Genomic DNA, 22,805 nt, shown 5'->3' on the forward strand with positions numbered 1-22,805 from the left:
AGTATTTTTCAATCAGTTGTTATTGAACAATAATAATTATTATTAATATTACTAAATGAATAAAAAAAAATTAATTGTTTAACGTGACACACTTCTTGTATAAGAAGTTGTAGAAGTTCATATCACGGTATCTCACTTCTACTTATGTCTCTCTGTATTTCCAACCGTCTACTCCTTACAACTCATGGATGTCGACTTTTGTAATGCGTTCAAACTGTACCCGATTCCTATGACAGCTCAGGGAAACCATGAAAAACCTGGCCAGTACAGCCGGCTTGCACCTACCGCTCGATACATGGCGCCAGTGATCGGGATTGAACCCGTGATCTCCCTGTCACAAAGCCCGAATCTTAACTGTAGTACCATATCGTTGGCTTCGTTATTATATTCATATATTTAATCATTTATTTTCGAATCTTAAATTTGCAAGATACTAGATTCTGTGTTTTCAAAAGTTATTATTCATTAATTATCATAAAAATAATAATATCAAGCTATGATTTCATAGACTGACGTCATTATTGAATTTTTTCTTCACAAACTCATAATACACTGAGAAAAAAAAATAACAATTTTTACAACTAAAATCAAATAAAAATTACTGTGCTGCGTAGTAAAGGCCGGGTATTTTGTAAGTTTAACATATATTACAATGGGAACAATAATTTTTACCATTCGTGCTATTTAATTTTGTATTTCGGCTGGACAAAAATTACCATGCCAAGCACAGTAATTTTAACTATACATATACACTAAAAAATATAGTGTCGATAAGTAAAGTTTGATGTATTACCAACAATTTTTATTATTTGAATTAATAAAAATTCCAAATATATTATCTTTTTTTAAATATTGCTTAAAAAATAAATGAAAGGGTAATAATTAAATAATGATACTCAAAATAAAATTTTTATTTAATGTATTTTTTTTTATATCCAATTTTTAACAATAAATTCTGTATTTGGTGTTTGTGTTATATATGTTAACTTATAATTATATATTTTATTCAAATCTAAATTTTTCACGACAAAATTTTTTTTATTAACTTCATAATGCTCGGTGTGTTCATTTAAAAATACAGCTAATAATTTTTTTGTTATAAAATAATATTGTGTGGATGTTTCCATTAAAATATTGTTTATAATATAAAAATTGAGACCATCCTCACTGCTATCAAATTCACGATAAACAAATGAAAACTGCACACAAATTATGTTCACACTTCCATTTCACTAGTGATATCTATAAATAATTAGCGAGTAAATGTACTTAAATTAAGTCGTAGATTTTTCTTAGATAACTGCACTTTTTTATTCACTTGAATTAATTAATATCAATATTATGTATAATTACGGAGGCACATTAGACCTTTGGACGTACAAATACCTAAATGTGCGTCTCACAATAACAAAAATAACAAAAGCCTGACACGATAATTATCGAACAGCGCCGAAGATTACCGAGGGTTGAATTTTACCATGCTGCAGAGTAATGTTTAGTGTTCAGCACAATAAAAATTATCCAAAGCTCAGTATTTTATTTGAATAAAACTGTAATAATTGTATTAAGCTTATCAATATTTGTTATACCAATAAATACTACCCTGGCATATCCCAATTTTTACTATGCTGCAAAGTAATTTATATAATCTAAACAATAATTTTTATATATCAGAAAATGAAAAAACCCCAAAATCAAGTTTTACCCGACGATTACCCTGCTAGCATAATAAAAATTGTTATTTTTTTTTCTCAGTGTACTTCTAATGAATTAATTGATGTTTTTTATGTAACTCTGTTGCTAGTCCTTTGATAGGATGTATACATAAATTTTCAGTGATATTTTCAATACTATTAGTACAATTATTATGACTGAAATTACAAGCAGCTTTTAATATTGATAGTTCATCATCAACAATGGTTAATTTAACCAACACAATCATGATATATTCAAAATAATGATGTTAACATTTCATCCAATGGGGGTGAATCGATATTGTTAATGAAAATTATTTACATGCATGCTTTGATTGCTTCATTACATACATTATTTTTTTTTTAATATAGATTTTTGAAACATCCCTTACGAAAATATTATCTGTATTTACTAGAATGAATATTAAAACCACTCAAATGTATTAATTAATTTTCCATTAGCAATTCTTATGATAAATCTGATTATCAAATTGATCAATACAATTTAACCATTTATATTTTTCACAAAATATAACCTATAACATGTCAAGTTTTTTTTATCAATTTTTTATCAATTGCTGACATTACTGATGCCCTAAACATTGCTTGTACTTCAATTATCTTTTCAAATTTGTGTAATTATTTATCAAATTCTTTGATTTATTAATATTCTTTATATTTTGAATTATAGGTTTTGAACATTTTAATGTTGTAAATACTGTTTTTGATGGATTGATAATTAGAACAACATGTTGACACTTGTAATGTCCTGCGGTAAGCGCAGAACTTTTTTTTATTTTAGATTAGTTATACTTATTCAATATTTTAATGATTTATTTTACCTAAATATTTTTAATTATATTTACGTTATACTTGGTTACGTAAATTATGAATTTGAACTTATTAAAATCATCTTGGATTTAACTTGTAATAAATTCTGACCGCATGGGCTAAGTTGTCTTGTTCTTTTTATTTAAATTCAAGTGCAAGCTTTGTGTTAAATTATTTAATCAAATAAATATTGAATAAGGTAAATTATAGTGACTGATTAAAGCAATAATTTGCCTACTGAAAATAATAAATATAAAAATCAATGACCTCGTGGTCATAAATTTGGTCTTAACTACGACCTGTAAAGTATAGTAAAGCGTTTATGTAATTGTTAAATTAAACATAAGTAAAAGTGATCTTCGTTATAATTTTTATTGTAAATTCAGTGTCACACAAGTGCATCGATTATGTCAAGGTCCATGTTGGTCCAAATTTAACTATCTGTTACTCAACATCGATACTATTGGTAAAGTTGTGGTATTTTAATAATAAATTTACCATTTTATTTAACATTATGTTATTTGTGTTTGACTCAGGTTTTATAAATTATTTGTGTTCAATTTGTGTACTATTTTCGCGTATTTTTCAGGTTCCTTTTTATCTCTCCCTACATTCCGCAAATTTATCTCCCTACCCTTCTATTGTTTTCTTAAGTGAGCATAGGATAAACAGGGTTACATTAATTACATATCTAGCAGGATTATTTTATAGGGCAATATTGGGTTGTCTAATAAGTAATCCGGCTACGATATTTCACACTAAATCCAGTGACACAATAATAATGACACTTAAGATTAATTTAATTGTTGCATCTGGTTGATGTTTTGATGATTATATATTCAAATGGCATTTTTATTATCAATAACTTTTTATTTTATATCAACAAATTGGTGCAGCTTTGTGTTAATTACGCAGCCATCTTGACACGATAAAAAAGGACAGAAAGCGCAATTACTGAACGACGCATGCCCGCAAAAATGAAACCCATTGTGCTAATTCATATAAATTCTATTTTAAATTACTGACCTCAAAAAAAAATTTTTTTTTTATAAATAAAATAATGTCTCCTGCCCTGACTACAATATTGAAAAAGGAAAATATATTGCCAAAAACAAAATTGAATAAATAGAAGTATTGAATGAAAAAATTTAAAACAAATCTGTTTGTTCAGTTTAAAAAAACGGCAATTATATGATTAATTTTTTTTATGTGTATTGATTTGTCTCTTGAATGATTCCAATAAAATCGTTTATATACCTGAAGTAAAACCTTAAATTTTTTTTTTATATCTTGATTTGTGTAAACTTAATTTGACAGGGCACGTCGAGACGTCAGACACAAAACAATAAGTACAGTTTTTTTATTTTATATTTTTTTTTTAATTCAGCTATTCTTTTAAACTTTTGAATCATTGATTTAAAAAAATTCAAAATGATTATTATTAATTTATATAATTTTCACTTGAAATTAAAAAATGAGCACCGGTTCCTTTTTTTTTTTTTTTAAATTAATTAAATTATAACTTTTAGTTGATGATCAGGCTCGTGGAGTTCGTCTGTTATTTCAGATCGCCGAAAGCACCATGGCAACATGGTGAAATATATTGAGAAAAAAAGACGATCTGAACCTCGTACATCGGGAAAATGGCTTCAAAAGATGGCCTTTGGTTCAGATCATCTTTTTTTCTAACTATATTTCACCATGTTGCCATGGTGCTTACGGTGATCTGAAACAACAGACGAACTTGTTGATAATTGAAGAAAAAGAAAAAAACCAAAAAAAATTCACTTTTTTGTTAAGGAAATAGTGAGTCATAACATTAATTTCTAACATTGGTGATTCAGCAATTTGATTATTGCCTGAATTACAAGATTGTTGATTAGATTGTCTATTATCATGTGAATTGGGTCCATAATCAGTTCTCCAACAACAACATTGATTTTTTTACACAAACAAAGTCCCATTATGAATATTATTAAAAAAATCATAATTATTGTAACAGCACTAATTGTAACTGTATTATTATTAGTTGATATTATCTCAGGTGGATAATTTTTTCCATCCATACGAATAGCACTACAATTTTCAACACCATCAGATAAATATCTACGTTTGCAAACGCTATTTGGTGATATTGATGCTGTTCTGTCAGCATCAGCTTTATCACAATCTAAAAAATTAAATCAACAATTTTTATAATATTATAAATATTTTTAATAATACATTATTATTATTTTAAAGTTTGAATAATATTTTTTACTTCCTTTTATGGTGTATGAACAATAACTAAATCAAGCTTATAATTTCTATCAACATTTTTTCATATTGTTTTTTCAATTTCTTTTTTAACATCATATTCAACCAAATTGAATGAAAAATTACAATCTTCACTACCATAATCAGAAAATCACCACATATTTGTGATGTTATATCAATACCTTTTCATCTAAACTGGAATTAAATAATTAATTTATTAATTATTATTTTTTTTTACCTTATTTTCAATGAAAAAAATTAAATTACATTATTTACCTTGACATAGTCTGAACATTCATCTCCATTTTTTCTGAATTCTTTGTATTGATGCAAGAAAACTTTCATCTTTCGGAGCTCTAACAATAAATTTACATTCAAAATTTTTGTTCTATTAAACCATGTGATAAATTTTGTACCAGGACTTATTGATACTGCTGATCCAGCATATTTTTTTAAATCAATTTTATGAGCAACTAAAAAAGGATGACGAATATCCTCATCAACTAAACGAACTGTTTAATAAAATATGAATCATTATAAATAATTTTGTTATGAACTGATATTTATCAATTTTTAAATTTAAAAAATTAACTTACATGTTTTGTAGTATAGATGGCCCCTTGAATGCCATCAAAAACTAAAAAAAACTATAAAACGATTTTCTAAATTGCCGAATAGATGGACGGCGGAGGTTTTTAGTTTTTAGAAACTAAAAAAAACTATAAAACGATTTTCTAAATTGCCGAATAAATGGACGGCGGAGGTTTTTAGTTTTCAGAAAAAAACTAAAAAAAAAACTAAAAAAAAAGTATGAAACGATTTTTACATTGCCGAATTGATGGACGGCGGAGGTTATTAGTTTTTAGAAAAAACTAAAAAAAACTATAAAACCATTTTTTAAATTGCTGAATAGATGGATGGCGGAGGATTTTAGTTTTTGAAAAAAACTAAAAAAAAAAAAAAAACATTGAATGCATCCCATATGTTTAAACAAAAGGAAAAAGGGGAGCGCAACACCGGCTAAAACACATTATGGAAATAGCCTTGATACAGAGTGCCATAAATTAATTATAAAATCGATCAAATTCTAGAGTACTTTACCAAAGAGACAAAAAAGTAGATGCTAACAATATACAACATTATTGAAATGTGCAGATATTTGAAAAGTAGATCAGAAAGAGTGGCATTTATTCAACAATGTGAGAAAGCTGGAGGAGAACTATTATTGACATAACATTTGGATGCATATAGTACGGAATTAAACAGTGTACAAGTGGAGTGGATTTTATCATTGAATAAAAGTGTAATTTAAGGTCCGGATGCAATAACACGTTGAGCGCTCGAAGACAAGAAAACGCTATGTTGCTGTGGGTAGAAAATAAGAAAAATTAAAATTAAAAAATGAAAAAAAAAAAAATACAGTCGTCAATAAAATTAAAAAATACATATTTTTTTTCAGATAAATTTCGTTTCATGATAATTAGTTTACGCGATAAAAAATAAAAACGAAATTTTTTTTTTTGAAAAAAATACTTTTTTTTAATCATATAACTCGAGACAATTTCTTCAAAAATAAATAAATTGACTTGAAATTTTGACTGTAACTCCATCATAAACTACCGATTAAAACAGTATGATCAAAAACTCATTTATTTATATTGTTTAAGTTTTATTATTTTTTGTATTTTTAATTGTTTTATGTCGAGGAAAAATTCAATTTGTCTAACTTTGAATGAAAAAAGAGTCGGAGTGTTTAGCACAAAGCTTATTGTTGATTGTATATTAGGATTGGCAGAGTGAAAAATAAGGCGCCAACGTGGCTTTGGAAATGCTTGATATATTTAACTAATAAAATTGTATTTATTTCACTTAACACTATTATTTACACTTATGATAATTGTTTAATGTTTTTATAAAATTATACACTTAGTCTTTGTCTTTAAATGAGGTCAAAATTGTTCGACTTGTGATCTGAACAGAACGAACAAAGCCTAGATTATATTAATCTGACTTGTTTCTTCTGTGAATAGTGTACTAAATTTATTACTATTAATATTCAATTGTACTGAGTTAAATGAACAAAATTTATGTGTGTCTAAGTGATCTTGAATTAGCTTCAACTGAATTTATGTGTACTTAAGTTTACTGAAAAACTAAAAATCAGAAAAAACGTGTGCTTGCTCTACGACTACAGTAAGCTAAGTGAACTAGCGTTCGTAAGTGGGCGTGCTTGTGGTTAGTTGTCGGGCGTGCCTGTGGTCAGTTGTCGGTTGTTAAGGCTGTTTTAGAAGTTGCGGTCTTATTCTCAAACATTCCGCCCGCCATCAGCAATCCATTGCTGATGCTTGATTAGTGTTCATGGGGAGAATAATGAGCTTAGCAAGTGGTCTAGTCAATGTAGTTGTAGCAGTTTTAACTTTCACTACTCGAGTTAATCCATCTGAACCTGGTAGTAATTCGGTCACTCTTGCCAAAGGCCATCGACCAGGAGGTGCTCGTTCGTCTGAAATTAAAACTAAGGATCCAACTTGGATATTATTAGTAATGTGATGCCATTTAAAAATCGACTGTTGTCGTTGCAAGTACTGCGTTGACCATTGTTTCCAGAACTGCTGTACACGTTGCTGTATAAACTGCCACCTAGACAATCTCGTGGTCGACAATTCTGTTAAACACGGCTCTGGTATTGCTTGCAATGGTGTTCCAATTAAGAAGTGTCCTGGGGTAAGTGTAAGAAGGTCAGTCGGATCATCACTGAGAGGTTCTAGTGGTCTTGAATTGAGTATGGCTTCTATTTGTGTTAGCAAGGTAGAAGCTTCTTTATACGTCAAGAGGAGCTGCTGGAGGATTGAAATGCCACTGAGTTGCTTGATCTGTTACCTTAGTTTGAAGAGTTTGGTTTTCTTTAGTGTACTGAGTAAATAATATTTTCAACTCCCGATCAGCTCCAATAAAATTAGTGCCACAGTCTGAGTACAAGTGTGCCGGAATTCCTCGTCTTGATACAAATCTTTTGTACGTGGCAAGGAATCCCTCAGTAGTGTACTCAGTGACCAATTCTAAATGTGCTGCAGATGTAGTCATACATACAAAGGCACAAATCCAACCTTTGTATGTTTTTGCTCCTCTTGACTTCCAATTTTTTAATATAATTGGACCGGCATAATCAATACCTGTGTGCTCAAATGCTCGTGCAGGTGTTACTCTTGAAAGAGGTAGTTGGCCCATCTGTTGATGAGCACGGATCCCTCTTTGTCGAGCACACACCACACATTTTAAAATGCATGATTTTACACTAGTTCTTCCTCCAATGATCCAATAATGTTGTCTAATGTGTCCTAATGTGAGCTGTGTACCACCATGAAGTGTGACTTTGTGTGCATGTTCAATCAGCAATATTGTTAGGCGAGAATTTTTTGGTAGTATAGCTGGATGTTTGTTATCATAAGTTAATGATGCGTGTTCTAGTCTCCCACCAACTCGTAGTACTCCCTCAGAGTCTAAGAATGCTGTTAACTTATTTAAAGCACTATGAGTAGGTAGATTGTTATGTTTTTGTAACGTGTGTAGTTCGGTTGCAAAATATACTAATTGTGTGGTCTTAATCCAGTATTTTCTGGCTAAATTTAATGCTTCATGTGGTTGTAAAGATTTAGATTTCAATTTATAAATAAACCGGAAGCAGAGAGATGTGATCTTAAATAATGTAGTGACAGATGAATATCTGTTTATAAGATCCCATGTGTTCGTTTTATTGTCTTGAGTTGCTAAAAGTGTAAGTCCTGGTCTTTCTTCTAGCAGGCTGGAACTTTGTGTTTCATTTGTGAGTTTCGGCCAAGTGTGCTGATTTTGTATCAACCATGGTGGTCCTTTCCACCACAATTTATTTTGTGATAGGTGTTCTGTTGTTGTACCTCTTGATGCACAATCGGCTGGATTTTGAGTGCCAGGTACATGCCTCCAGTGAGCGTGTTCAGTTAATTGTTGAATTTGTGAGACTCTGTTACACACAAATTCTTTCCAGCGAGCTGGTGGTGCTTTGATCCAGTCTAGTGTTACTTTTGAATCCGTCCATAAGTATACGTTCGTGATCTTAAACTGCAGTTGTTTTCTAAAGTGATCTGATAGTTTGGCCAATAACAGAGATGCTGTAAGTTCTAAGCGTGGTATGGTGATTTTCTTTAAAGGTGCTACTTTTGTTTTTGAACATATAAGTGTACTCGTGGCGCCGTTGGACGATTCGTGAATTACTAAGTAAATGGCTGCAGCCATTGCTAATTGTGATGCATCAGAAAAGCCATGCAGCTCAACACTAGAATTTTTATATGTGTTAAACCACCTGGGAATTGAGATTCTCGTCAGATTCATCAATTCATTTTTAATAATGTACCATTTGTTTGTTTGTGTGTTCGGTAGGTTATCATCCCAACCTAGTTTTAGTAGCCAGAGTTCTTGCATAAATATTTTTGCTTTCACTATTACTGGAGAAGCAAAACCTAGAGGATCAAATATCGTAGCTATCTGAGATAATATGAGGCGTTTAGTGCACTTATTTCCATTCTTAGTTTCACTTGTTGCAAACGTGAATGTGTCCTTCGATGGTGACCAATAAATACCGAGTATTTGAGTATCACAATTGTCAAATGTGATCTTAGTGTGATCTGTTGTTTCTTGTGTTATATGTGGTAGTGATGAATGCCATTTCGCAAGAGGAAAGCCGCCCGCCTTGCAAAGTGCTTTCAATTGGTAAGCCTTTTCTTCAAGTTCATTTGGAGTATCTCCTCCTCCAAATATATCATCGACATATCGACCGTGCACTAATGATGGTACAGCTAGAGGATAGTTATGACCTTCATCTTGAACTAATTGTAGCAGTGTTCTTACAGCAAGATAAGGTGCTGCTCTCGTACCATATGTGATCGTAGTGAGGTGATAATGATGTTCATTGTTTTGTGAATCGACCCAGAGTATTCTTTGAAGATCCCAATCATCTTCGTGTACTTCTATTTGTCTGAACATCTTTGTTATATCAGTTGAAAATAAATATGGATATTGTCTGATCCAAGTTAAAACGTCAACTATGTTCAATAACAGGTTTGGACCAGGAAGCATAATATCATTTATTGATTTACCTGAGGTGGTCTTACTTGAACCATTGAAAACTACACGTAGTTTAGTAGTTGTACTTTGTTCTCTTATTACACCATGATGCGGTAAGTAATAATGTTGGTTGTTTACTAACTTGTTTTCTGGTATTTCTCTCATGTGATTCAAGTCTTCGTATTCTTTCATGAACTGATCATATAGTAATTTGTAGGTGTGATCACGTGCAAGTCGTCGCAAAGTACGTTGTAGGCATTTATGAGCTGAACAATATGAATTGCCTAGTGTACTAATTGTATCCTTTAATGGAATACGTACGATATACCTGCCTTCATTATTTCGAGAGTGTGTGGACTTAAAGTGGTCTTCACATTGTTGATCTTCTTGAGTAAGTGAACTAAGTTCAGAATTTGGTGTTTCTTCTTGCACCCAAAATAGTTTTAACAGAGATTCGAGATCCAAGTCTGATATTGTTGATCTGGCTTGATAACATTGAACATAGTTGATCCTATCTTGGGGTGCTGAGCTTGTTGATACATATTCAGGTCTAAATGTTATTGATTCGACTTTGAACTTATCATTTGTCCTTAATGGTAAAGGTTTACCAATAACAAGCCACCCGAAGATGGACAATTGTGCTGATAAGTTGGTGTTCGGAAATCTCATGGAGTTTGGTCTAATAATCATGCCGTAATAATCAGCACCAATTATCAAATCAATACTACGAGCTTTGTTGAATTGTTCGTCAGCTAGTGTGATTTTGGCAAAAGCATGTTTATCAACTTCGTAATCTTGTGATGGTATCATAGAAGTAATTACTGGCAGTATGTGAGCTTCGATCTCTACATTTTTAATTTTATGTACTGAGTGAAGTATTACGTTGACTTTTCCTCTTGTTTTAAGAGCCGAAGCTCCACCAATGCCTTGTACTTCTACAGTGCTTCTTATTCTTGTTAAATTAGCATTGTTAACAAGAGTTTCGGTTATAAATGACAACTCTGAACCAGTGTCGATTAGTAAACGTGCCGAGTGCTCGTAAGTACTAGTCTTGATTATGACCTGCGCAGTAGCTAAGAACACCATGTGCGTGTGCGCATGTAGTGCTGTGTGCTTAGCTGAATGATTTAAGAATTGATCACAATTCGCGTGATTTAAAGTTGATTCATTTGCGTGATCTAAAGTTGATTTATTTGTGTGTTCTAAGCTTGGCTTAATTGTGTGTTCTAAGGTTGGCTTAATTGTGTGTTCTGAGCTTGGCTTATTTGTGTGATCTAAGCTTGGCTTAATTGTGTGTTTTGAGCTTGGCTTATTTGTGTGATCTAAGCTGACAATTGTACTACAACTTCATTGATTCTGAGCTTGTGTAACAATGGGCTCAGTTGCTCCGACTGGAACTGACTGAGTATTATTAACCTTTGTGTTATCAAAAAACTTTCCAAAGTCCATCCCATGCAACAACGTATGATGGCGTTGTTGACACTTTTGTTGCTGTGATGGACCTTGAAATGTGCACTTTAAGCCACTACGGCAATTCTTAGCATTATGTCTGCTTAGACAGATGTAGCATAAATGCTTGTTCTTAACAATTTGTAGTCTTCGTTGAAGATTCGAGTCTTGAACATTTTCACAAGTGGACATGTGATGATTTCCTGAGCAAGCGTCACAGATCAAACTTGTAGGACTACTACCCATGTTAGTTTGACGATCATTTGTTTGTGTTACTGAAAGACCTTGTGCCTTTCGGAATGGTGTAGTTTTGGTTGTTGTATTCTTTGGTAATGGTTTAGCAGCTGCTGAGCTGCTTTCAATACCTTCAAGTACTCGAGCTCGAGAAGTAATGAATTCCAAGAAATGATCAAATTGTGGAATCTCACGGGTGTTGTTAAGATGTGTTTCCCAGCATTCTCTTGTATCAGGATCGAGCAATTTTGTGCAATGAGAAACTAAAATACAATCTGCTGGGTTTTTGACTTTAGCTAAACTGAGTATCTGTATTGTTTCATTGATGGTTGTGTGCATGTGATGTAATCCACTGGCTGTGCGTGATCTTAATTGTGGAAGAGAGTGAAATCTGTCAAAATGTGACTGAGCCATTAATCTTGTATTTTCAAATCGGTCAGATAAGATTTTCCAAGCAGCTTCAATACTACCAGTTTCAGGTTGAATATGACTGATAATATCTGCCGGGGTTTTGTCCACAGCTGTCTTCAAATAATGAAGTTTTGATGCTTCAGACATATCTTCTCTTGTCATAACTAAGTCTTCATAAATTGCTTTAAACTCAGCCCACTTGCGTGGTTCAAGTTCCTCAAACAACGTCTCCAACGTCTCAATTCTGTCTATCTGTAGATTGACTCTAAGTTGGTATTGAGGCGGAAGTATAACGCTATTCAAGTTTTCTGTGGATTCCATTTCTTTCTTTGATGATGATGATCGTGTTTCGGGTAGTGAACGTGTTGATGAATGTATCGGTGGTACGTTCAAATTCTCCTTACTCCGACGCACTGACATATTAGTTGATACAATAAACTTAAATATCCCTAGAATTTACTAGGTATCACTAAATCACAACTAAAAGTCAAAGGGAATTTAAATTGTTACTAAACATCTTGTGATCAATTACGATGCACAAATTTACTGAAATTTACTAAAATTTACTAAATTTCACTAGATCACTAAATGACACTAAATTTCACTAAATTCTTATTTGCAACTAAACGAGTGCAAACTAAACTAAGATAATTTAAATTTAAATACAACTAAATGTTCTAAGTATAGTCAAATTAAACTGTTATTAATTACTAAATTTGATTTATACACTTTCGTGTACGGAAAGGCGGGAAGCTGAGCACTGAAATCACTTCACTGAGACACTAAGGTCAATTGTGAGAACACAAGAGTTGTGTACTGAATGTTATATACACCGTGTAAACTACTAAGTATAAAACTGAGTTTTATACGTCCAAAACATACACCAATCCTGCAGTTCTACTGGGTGATGTATGGTGTGGTTAAGCGTTGAACAAAACTGAACGCTTCGTTTTCTTACACCACGTGTTGAACAAACGAAACTTAACTTAATCACAATTTTATAACTTAATGCAATGACACTATCCCTTTTTTCACTCAATCCGGCTCGAAGGACCAAAATGTTTAGCACAAAGCTTATTGTTTAATTGTATGTTAGGATTGACAGAGTGAAAAATAAGGCGCCAACGTGGCTTTGGAAATGCTTGATATATTTAACTAATAAAATTGTATTTATTTCACTTAACACTATTATTTACACTTATAATAATTGTTTAATGTTTTTATAAAATTATACACTTAGTCTTTGTCTTTAAATGAGGTCAAAATTGTTGACTTGTGATCTGAACAGAACGAACAAAGCCTAGATTATATTAATCTGACTTGTTTCTTCTGTGAATAGTGTACTAAATTTATTACTATTAATATTCAATTGTACTGAGTTAAATGAACAAAATTTATGTGTGTCTAAGTGATCTTGAATTAGCTTCAACTGAATTTATGTGTACTTAAGTTTACTGAAAAACTAAAAATCAGAAAAAACGTGTGCTTGCTCTACGACTACAGTAAGCTAAGTGAACTAGCGTTCGTAAGTGGGCGTGCTTGTGGTTAGTTGTCGGGCGTGCCTGTGGTCAGTTGTCGGTTGTTAAGGCTGTTTTAGAAGTTGCGGTCTTATTCTCAAACACGGAGAAATTCAAAAATTAAGTAACTTGTCAGTGGCAATATTGTTGAGCAGTATTACAAGAAGTTTTGTACAAATTTTTAAATATTTTTATTAATTATTTACTAAGTTATTAATTTAACGACAAATTGCGTTCGTGAGAGAGGGGGCTGATGATCACGCATATATAGCCCTAATGGAAGCTCGCTTGTTGGTGTTAAATCAACAACTCAGTAAATAATTAATAAAAATATGTAGAAAATTGTAAAAAACTTCTTGATATACTGCTCAACAATATTGCCACTGACAAGTTAAGCAATTTTCAAATTTCTCTGACTCTTTTTTCATTCAAAGTTAGACAAATTGAATTTTTGCTCGACATTCAACAATCATATAATAAAAATTGAACAATAAATGAATGAGTTTTTGATCATACTGTTTTAATCGGTAGTTTATAATGAAGCTACAGTTGAAATTTCAAGTCAATTTATTCATTTTTGAAGAAGTTGTCTCGAGTTATATGATTAAAAAAAAGTATTTTAAAAAAAAAAAAAAATTTCGTTTTTATTTTTTATCGCGAAAACTAATTATCATGAAACAAAATTTATTTGGAAAAAAATATGTATTTTTTAATTTTATTGACGACTGTATTTTTTTTTTTTTTTTATTGTTTAATTTTAATTTTTCTTATTTTCCACCCACAGCAACATAGCGTTTTATTGTCTTCGAGCGCTCAACGTGTAATTGCATCTGGACATGAGTATAAATATTAATTTTCTTTAATAATTCATATTTTTATTAATAATTTATATTTTATTTATTTTATTTTATTTTATATTTTTTTTCTGAATATTTCAAGTAAAAATCAGAAAATGACATTTTTTTTTCGTTTTCTAATATATATCAATATTGTCAAGCAAATAAAACAATAAATTGAATAATAAAAAAAATAAATTAATAAATAATAAGCACTGCACTGATTTATTACTGATTCATTGTCTTTATTGACTCATGAAAGAAACAAAAAAAAAAAAAAATAAAACGTTTTTTACGAATCCTAGTTTTTTTTTTTTTTTATCAAGCACTGCATGTGAAGCACCAGAGAAAAGAAAGAACGAAGAAAAAAAAACAGATAATACAAATGATAAAATGTATAAATAAAAAAAAAAAAAATTTTGTGAGCCATCTAGACTCGCGGGTTTATTATGTGTAAAAATCTTCGGCGTGTTTCTACAAAAATTCTTACGAATGCGCAAAGTGGTTAAAAATGAAGTTGAAATATAAAAAAAACGGCTATTTATCGGTTATATGTCGTATAGTTATTGAAATAACGAAATAATTTTAAATTTAATAATGGCAATCAATAGAGATCGTTGGGGAAAAGAAAATGTTTTTAAAAAAACTTCGATATCTCGAATAGTTTTCGAGTTATAATATTTTTTAAAATTTCGATATATCGATTTTTTTTTATTTATTTATTTATTTAATAATGGAAGTCGATTAAACTCATCAAGGAGAAAAGAAAATCGAATACAATTTTTTGATCGCGCGAATAGTTTTCGAATTATCGATATCTTTCTAATGTTAATGATAATTTTTTTCATAATTGATAATATAATAGAGCTAAGTAAAAAAATAAAGCTAAGTAAAAAATATAGCTAAGTAAAAAATATAGCTAAGTTAAAAATATAGCTGGTAAAATTATGTAGATATTGTGTGTTTGGCTATAAATATATAGCTAAGTAAAAAAAATAGCTAAGTAAAAAATATAGCTAAGTAAAAGATATAGCTGGTAAAATTATGTAGGTATTGTGTGTTGGGCTATAAATATAGCTAAGTAAAAAAAATAGCTAAGCAAAAAATATAGCTAAGTAAAAAATATAGCTAAGTTAAAAAAATAGCTAAGTAAAAAATATAGCTAAGTAAAAAATATTGCCAAGTTAAAAATATAGCTAAGTAAAAAATATATAGCTAAGTAAAAAATATAGCTAAGTAAAAAATATAGCTAAGTCAAATTATGTAGATATTGTGTGTTTGGCTATAAATATAGCAAAGTAAAAAATATAGCTAAGTAAAAAACCTAGCGACCAAGTAAAAAAAACTTGGATATATTCATTATTTTCAAAAAAAAAAAAAATATATATTCGTGCTTAACAATACGCGACAATCAATAATTAGCAGTTTTTTTGAAAAAAAAAACAAAAATTTCGACTTTTTTTTTTGAGAAAAAGAAATTGTATACATTTTAAAAAAAATATCGATAATTTGATAACTATTCGAGATATAAAAATTTTTATTGGGCTTTTTTTTTAGCTTGGCGAGTTTTATCGATTGCCTTTATTAATATTAAAAAAAAAAACTTAATATATCGAAATATATAAGTTATTATAACTCGAATACTATTCGCGATATCGAATTTTTTTATGTTGACTATTTTTTTTACTTGACGAGATTCATTGATGGCCATTATTAAATTTGAGAATTAATCGTTATTTCAATAGCTACACGATATATAACCGATAAATAGCCGTTTTTTCCATATTTCAACTCCATTTTTAACCACTGCGCATTCGTAGGAATTTTTTCCGTATTTTTCCCGTAATCGTGAGAAAATTTTTTATAAAAACCGAATAAAAAACATGTTGTCTCGGTTATGATAATATCTTCTGAAATTCTTCTGTACAATTACAATAATAATTTTCTCTTTCAAACTAACACATCAGTCATCAATGTCTATTTCTCTTTTTTTAAAACATAAAATTAGTCAATATTATAAATAAATTATTATTGTATAATAATTCAATATTATCTTTCGTATTTAGGAAATATTATTTTATATAAACAATAATAATAGGTATATTAATCTTGTAAATGAAAAATACTTGCATATGCATGTATAATGTCTATATATGTACAATATGAACTTTACTTCGCCTAACAAATGCAAGTATAACTAATAAATACAAATAAAATACTTGTATATTAATATATACAACGGCGCATATATATATATAATAATAAATAAATTAAATATATAAATACGCGCATTTAAATTCATCTATACTACAGAACGGCTGATGGTAACGGTTACCGACCGATTACCATGGCACTGCAAGGCGCAATGTAGACTGACAGAAAATGGATTCCTGCCCAGATCCGTTACCGGATCTGACGTCTAAACTCTATGTTTTTTCCTTTTACTCTAACCCAACCCGCGCCTAAAGATGTTTACACATCAAAAATACAATTTGATATTGTCGAGGTTTATATCCATTATAATACAACATAAACTCTAAATTATTAACAATAAATGAATCAAAATAATAAAATATTATTATTTTTAGTTTTAACATATTTTGGTTGCTATGTAGACATTTGATCTTCTGGTAATAATACATGGTCTTGGTGCTGGTTTTGCATTGGGCCGTTTAAACTCAGATAGTTTATCTTGTGAAAGACTAGTTATTAAATCAAGTCAACTCCAAAAATTATTATGAGGACGTTGTTTCTTAATTATTTTTAAAATTTTGTTTTTAATGTTTGCTTGGTTGTGTACACATGCATGATAAATACTTGTTATCAAATAACACTGTGGTATTTTTATGATCATCATCTTAAGAGACTCAAATGATAACATCTCGTGCGTTCATTTAAAAGATAATATACATATATTTTTTTTTATTATTATTCATTATTAAATATATCGTTATTATTGTCATGATATAGCATTAGCACTTTCACCTCATCTTGATAGACTAAATTCACACATGTACCTGTTCTATTGGTAAAAGTGATTGATTATGAGTAATTATGAGTCAATCGAGAAGATAAAAAACAACCTGTTAAACCAGTTGAAGAATAGAGACGAGAAGTGCAACTTGAATCTTAATAAATTTGTATTATTTTGACGTTCAATGGCTGGTTTTTAAGCTGCATCATATGCAATCAGTTATTAAAATAATTAAATCGCTGATCCATAGAGATTTCTAAGAAAACCGAGTGATGCTAGTCTTAAATATGATTTACAATTATGATTTACGATTCCCCCCCCCCCCTATGTGACTGCCGTCCCACCTGACTTTCTTCACAATGTCTTCTGTTCCACGTGACTTTTTCCTTAATTTTTGTTTGAGATCTATTTTCTTTTTTTTTTGTGAAAATTGTGTGTTGTGCGGTTATATTCTTTTTCACTTGAGGTCAGATATTAATTCGTCGTGTAATTTCTTCCATTGTATCTGGCTCTATTTTCTAAATGTGTATATCTATGTACGTAGTGCGGCTCAATTTTATTGTTTGTCACGCTCAATGAGCATTAGAAATGTATTACTCCGCCGTATTTCGATTTTATTCTTGAAATGTATTCCACTGTGTCTGGCTGGTATAATTCCGTCTTACATAGTTTGTCGTTATAACTGTGTGTTATTAATTGATAATTTGTGCCTTGGTAAGTTTTGTTTTTATGTCGGTACATTTTATAAAATAATATTGTTTTATAATTATTCTGTTTTCTTTTTCATGTTAGTTAATTATATTTGATGAGTAAAAATGACATTGAAATTCATTTTAAACAAGTATGGCAACAAAGAGCTGTTGGTAGACGGGTTTTTGTTTACACGTCAGTATACTGGAAAAAAAGAAATTACTTGGCGTTGTCAATCATATGAATCTTATGATTGTGCTGCTAAAGCTCATACAACAAATGTTTCTTGTACAGGTACAGACATTTTTTTTTTATATATTTAAATGTAATCAATTATTTTATTTGATAATTTTTTTTTTTTTTTTTTTTGTGGTTATAGTTTAGATAGTTTGAGATTATGTGGGACATACGTTCATCCTGGTGATCCTGTCGGTATTGCAAAATAAAAAGTGTTGTCCAAGTTACGTTCACGTGCACAAAAATCGTCAGACAATACCAAATCGATTGTGGCTTAGTGTATATCTAACGTGCTTTCACCAGTTGCTGCTGCATTGCCTCGAGTTGAGTCAATGCGTCGGCAAGTACAACGTATATGTCATGACGTGCGTCCATATTTAGCAACGCCAAAATCTGTAGATGAGTTAATTCTACCTGATGAATTTACATGTACGTGAAAAGGTGATGAATTTTCGTTGTATGATAGTGGTGGTAAAAATCAGATTTTAATTTTTACGACTGATAAAAATTTAAATTTTTTAGCTTCATGTCCAGTGATTCTGTGTGATGGAACTTTTTATTCTATTCCAAGTATTTTTGCGCAATTGTATACGTTTCATGGTTAGAATGAATCCGATATGACATTGCCTGTTGTATACGTATTAATGTCTAATAGACGTCTTGCATCATATGTAAAGGTTTTGAATGTTTTGTTACAATTAAAACCTGAAATTAAGCCAGTTTAAATTTTAATTGATTTTGAGAATGCTTTTGTTAAAGCAGTACATGAAGTTTTTCCAGATTCAATTGTGTGTGGTTGTAACTTTCATTTTAATCAGTGTTTTGGCGTAATGTTCAATGTAATGGTCTATTTATTCTTTATAATAATGATATAAATTATTCTACTGATATTAGAATGTTGGCAGAATTAGCTTTTGTGCCTATTTGTGATTTAGATTTTGCTCTGTTGATCACAATCTTTGTTGATAATGCTGATGAATTAGAACCGTTGTTGGGATATCTTAAGCCAACCTGGTTGGGTCTTAAAAGTACTCGTTGTCATCGTAAGCCTTTCAAGACATATTATGTGGAATTGTTATGAACGCGTTATTTGTAATCAGCCTCGTACTACAAATGCTGTTAAAGGTTGGCACAATTCTTTTAATAAACGAGTGTCACGTGCTCATCCCACAATTGGTGAATTTATCAATTGTATGAAAGATGAACAAGCAAATACTGAGTTGACGTTGGCTCAAATAAGTGTTCAACGCGTGGTCCTACAACATAAACGACGTAGATATGTTGAATATGATAATCGTTTAGAAAAAATTGTTGAAAGTTATAAAAAATATAATATTATTTGTTACTTGAGAGCTGTAGGTTTGAATTTAGAAATGTAATTAATAATTTTTGTTCATTGATCTGGTGGTCGTACCACATAAACGACGTCGATATGTTAAAATGATAATTGTTTAAAAAAAATTGTGGGAAAATATGAAAAAGATAATATTATTTGTTATTTAAGAACTGTAAGCTTTGAATTTAGAAAATGTAATTAATAATTTTTGTTCATTGATATTTTATAATTATTTATAAGACTTTAAAAATAAATTTTCAAATATATCACTCTGTTTTGTCGTAAGTAAATAAATAAATTAATAAATAAATATGTTAAATTAAGAAAATATATTTATTGTAATTATTTGTTTTTCTGTATCTGACACTGTATTGAGTGGAAGGGGTGTCTTCACGGGGTAGACATCTGTGGGAGGGGTGTCTTTGGGATCTTGGTCATGTAACCCTTGAATCAATAACTCTGTAAATAATTAATAAAAAAAATATCTAAAAAATTGTATAAACTTTCTTGATATACTGCTTAACAATATTGCCACTGACAATTTTCTCAATTTTCAAATTTCTCCGACTCTTTTTTCATTCAAAGTAAGACAAATTGAATTTTTCGTTGGCATAAGACAATTAATAAAAAAAATTAAACGATATTAATAAATAAGTGTATTCAATAATACTGTTGCAATCGCTAGCTTATAACTAGGCTACAGTCAAATTCACAAGTCGTTTTATCAATTTTTTCAAGAAGTTGTCACAAGTTATATGATTAAGAAAACGTATTTTTGTAAAAAAAAAAAATTTGGTTTTTATTTTTTATCGCGTTAACTAATTATTATTTAAAAAAGTTTATTTGAAAAAAAAAATATGTATTCTTCAATTCTGTCGATGACTATATTTTTTATTTTTCTTATTTATTAATTTTAATTTTTCTCATTTTTCACCCAGAGTAGCATGAGGTTTCCTTTCCTTCGAGTGTTTACTGGTTTTGCATCCAGACCCTCAATTGAGAAGATAAACTAAAATTTAAATTGTGAAATTGAATAAAAAAAAAAAACGCAAATAATATGTCGGTAAAATTATGAGTTTTATAATTACTATTATGATTGTTTTTATTTATGTAAGTTTAAAAAATTTTTATACATATTTAAATACATCTTGATTTATCAAAAAGCTAAAAAATATTATAATCAATAAAATAAGAATTTAGTTTGAATTCCAATGAAAAAAAAAAAATTGAATCATAAGTCATTGTATTATAATTTTGAAGTGAACAAAATATTAATTCAATCATCACAAAACAAATAAACTTTTATCAATAAACAATTATGTGTGAAGTTTATTTTTATGTCTTTACTTATCAATAATGTTTTTTTTTTTAATTATTTGAAAATCCTATATGTTGGAGATACAAAGTCTGATGACACGTCCCTGACTAAATATATTTACAATTGCTACACTACCGGACACAAATCTTAACTTACAGGCTGACACTAAACAAACATACACAACTATACACTACACACACACTATATGCACCCCTATATAATATATTCATTCCAGTTCCGGCCGCCGTGCACTTTACAGTCTTGCCTCGCATTATATATTCTCTGACTGCTAATCAAATAAACGTAACCAATAATATTAAACTGTACTTGTTATTATTTATGATCTACCCTCACATAACCAACAGGTTATGGGCCCAGGCATTTAGCCTAAAATTAAATAACAAGCATTTAAATAAATTTTCTCGTTTAACGTACAACGCGTCTAGTGAAAACGTGTAGCGTCTATTGCATCAGAAACCGCGTGTGAACAGTGAGTGCTTATATATATAAAAATTAGTGACAATGGCGAAATCTCACGTTATCTCAATTGATCCATTAAAACATGATAATTATGAAATATGGAAAGTCCGGATGGAATCATATTTATATAAATTGGATTTCTGGGATATCGTATCAGGCGTTAAAACAAAACCTCCAACAGAATGTGATGATTGGAATCAAAAACATAAACTGGCCAGATGTGAAATAATCCTAGCCGTTTCAGCTAGTGAATTACAAAGTATTAATTCTACAAATACGTCCAAAGAATTATAAGACAAAATTAAAAATGAGCATCAGTCAAGTGCACCAATAAATAGAGTGACTTTACTTGCCATGCTTACTCGTTTTAAAATGGATAGCGCAAAAAGCATCCAAGATAATATTAATGAATACTTTGATCTTGTTAATAAATCCAAACAAATAAATTTGGAAGTAACAGATGAAATTTTGGCCATGTTTTTATTAAATAGTTTGCCTGAAGAATTTGAAAATTTTAGAATGATAATTATGACTAGAGAGACTTTTCCATCATTGCAAGATCTGCGCTCGAAACTTCTAGAAGAGTCAGATGCAAGAAAATCTATTACAGAAAATAGTGGAAACAGTCAAGGTCAGAGAGCCATGTACGCAAAATCTTCGTTTGGCCGAAAAGGCCCGAGCAATCGAAACTCGTTTTCTCGAAGTGGAAAACGACCTGCACATAAACCGCCGTCACACACAGAAACAGACGACCGGTATAACAATAACAACAGAGGTGGGGGAACGAATGGACAAAGAAGATGGACCCCGCACAACAACAATAACAAAGGTTTTGACAGAAAGTCAAGCAATACAATACGCTGTGAAAGGTGCAATGGTTACAATCACCATGCAAAAGATTGCTATTCGAAAAATATTTATAAACATGCAAATTATGCAGAAGAAGAAGAAGAAGATGAATACGATGAAAATATCAACTCGCTGCAAGTGCTCAAACAAATGAAGAAATCGCATTAATGAATTATGTAAACAATGCTAACAAATCAAATGATAAAAATCTATGGTGCTTAGATAGTGGCAGTACATCACATATCACTGCAAACAATAAGCTATTTAAACAAATTGAAAAAGCAAATTTAAAATAAAGCCTTGCCAATAATGATTCAACAAAAATAAGTGGTGTTGGTGAAATTAAAATAAATATAAATGATGGTAATAAACAAAAGACAGTGAAATTATGACGGGAGGACAACAGATTGACTAGAAATAGTCCACAGTGACGTAAGCGGTCCAGTTCGATGCCCTTCTCACAGTGGACACAGATTCTTCATCACCTTTATAGATGACTATTCAAGATGGGGTGAAGTATACTTTTTAAAACATAAAAATGAAGCGTTAGAAAAATTTAAAATATATAAATCTATGGTTGAAAATTTTACTGG

General features: G+C 30.2%; 1 protein-coding gene and 1 long non-coding RNA gene across 3 annotated transcripts; one reads left to right on the top strand and one right to left on the bottom strand.

The window, feature by feature from the left end:
- Positions 1-2,813: 2,813 nt before the first annotated feature.
- Positions 2,814-10,967, bottom strand: LOC122850884. The gene is made up of 4 exons (XM_044149940.1): positions 7,889-10,967; positions 5,198-5,293; positions 4,480-4,695; positions 2,814-2,824 (listed from the first exon to the last, which is right to left on the bottom strand). The coding sequence occupies exons 1-4, from the start codon at positions 10,965-10,967 to the stop codon at positions 2,814-2,816; spliced, it is 3,402 nt and encodes a 1,133-aa protein (XP_044005875.1).
- Positions 10,968-17,750: 6,783 nt separating this feature from the next.
- On the top strand, positions 17,751-19,734 carry LOC122851948. Of its 2 annotated transcripts, none has more exons than XR_006373767.1 (3): positions 17,751-18,016; positions 18,095-18,286; positions 18,372-19,734. It is a non-coding gene; the product is annotated as an uncharacterized LOC122851948 (long non-coding RNA). The 2 variants fall into 2 exon arrangements; XR_006373766.1 differs by having other exon boundaries at positions 18,381-19,734.
- The last annotated feature ends 3,071 nt before the right edge of the window (positions 19,735-22,805 follow it).

Source organism: Aphidius gifuensis, linkage group LG3 (assembly GCF_014905175.1).
Source record: "Aphidius gifuensis isolate YNYX2018 linkage group LG3, ASM1490517v1, whole genome shotgun sequence".
Classification (NCBI taxonomy): Eukaryota; Metazoa; Arthropoda; class Insecta; order Hymenoptera; family Braconidae; genus Aphidius; species Aphidius gifuensis.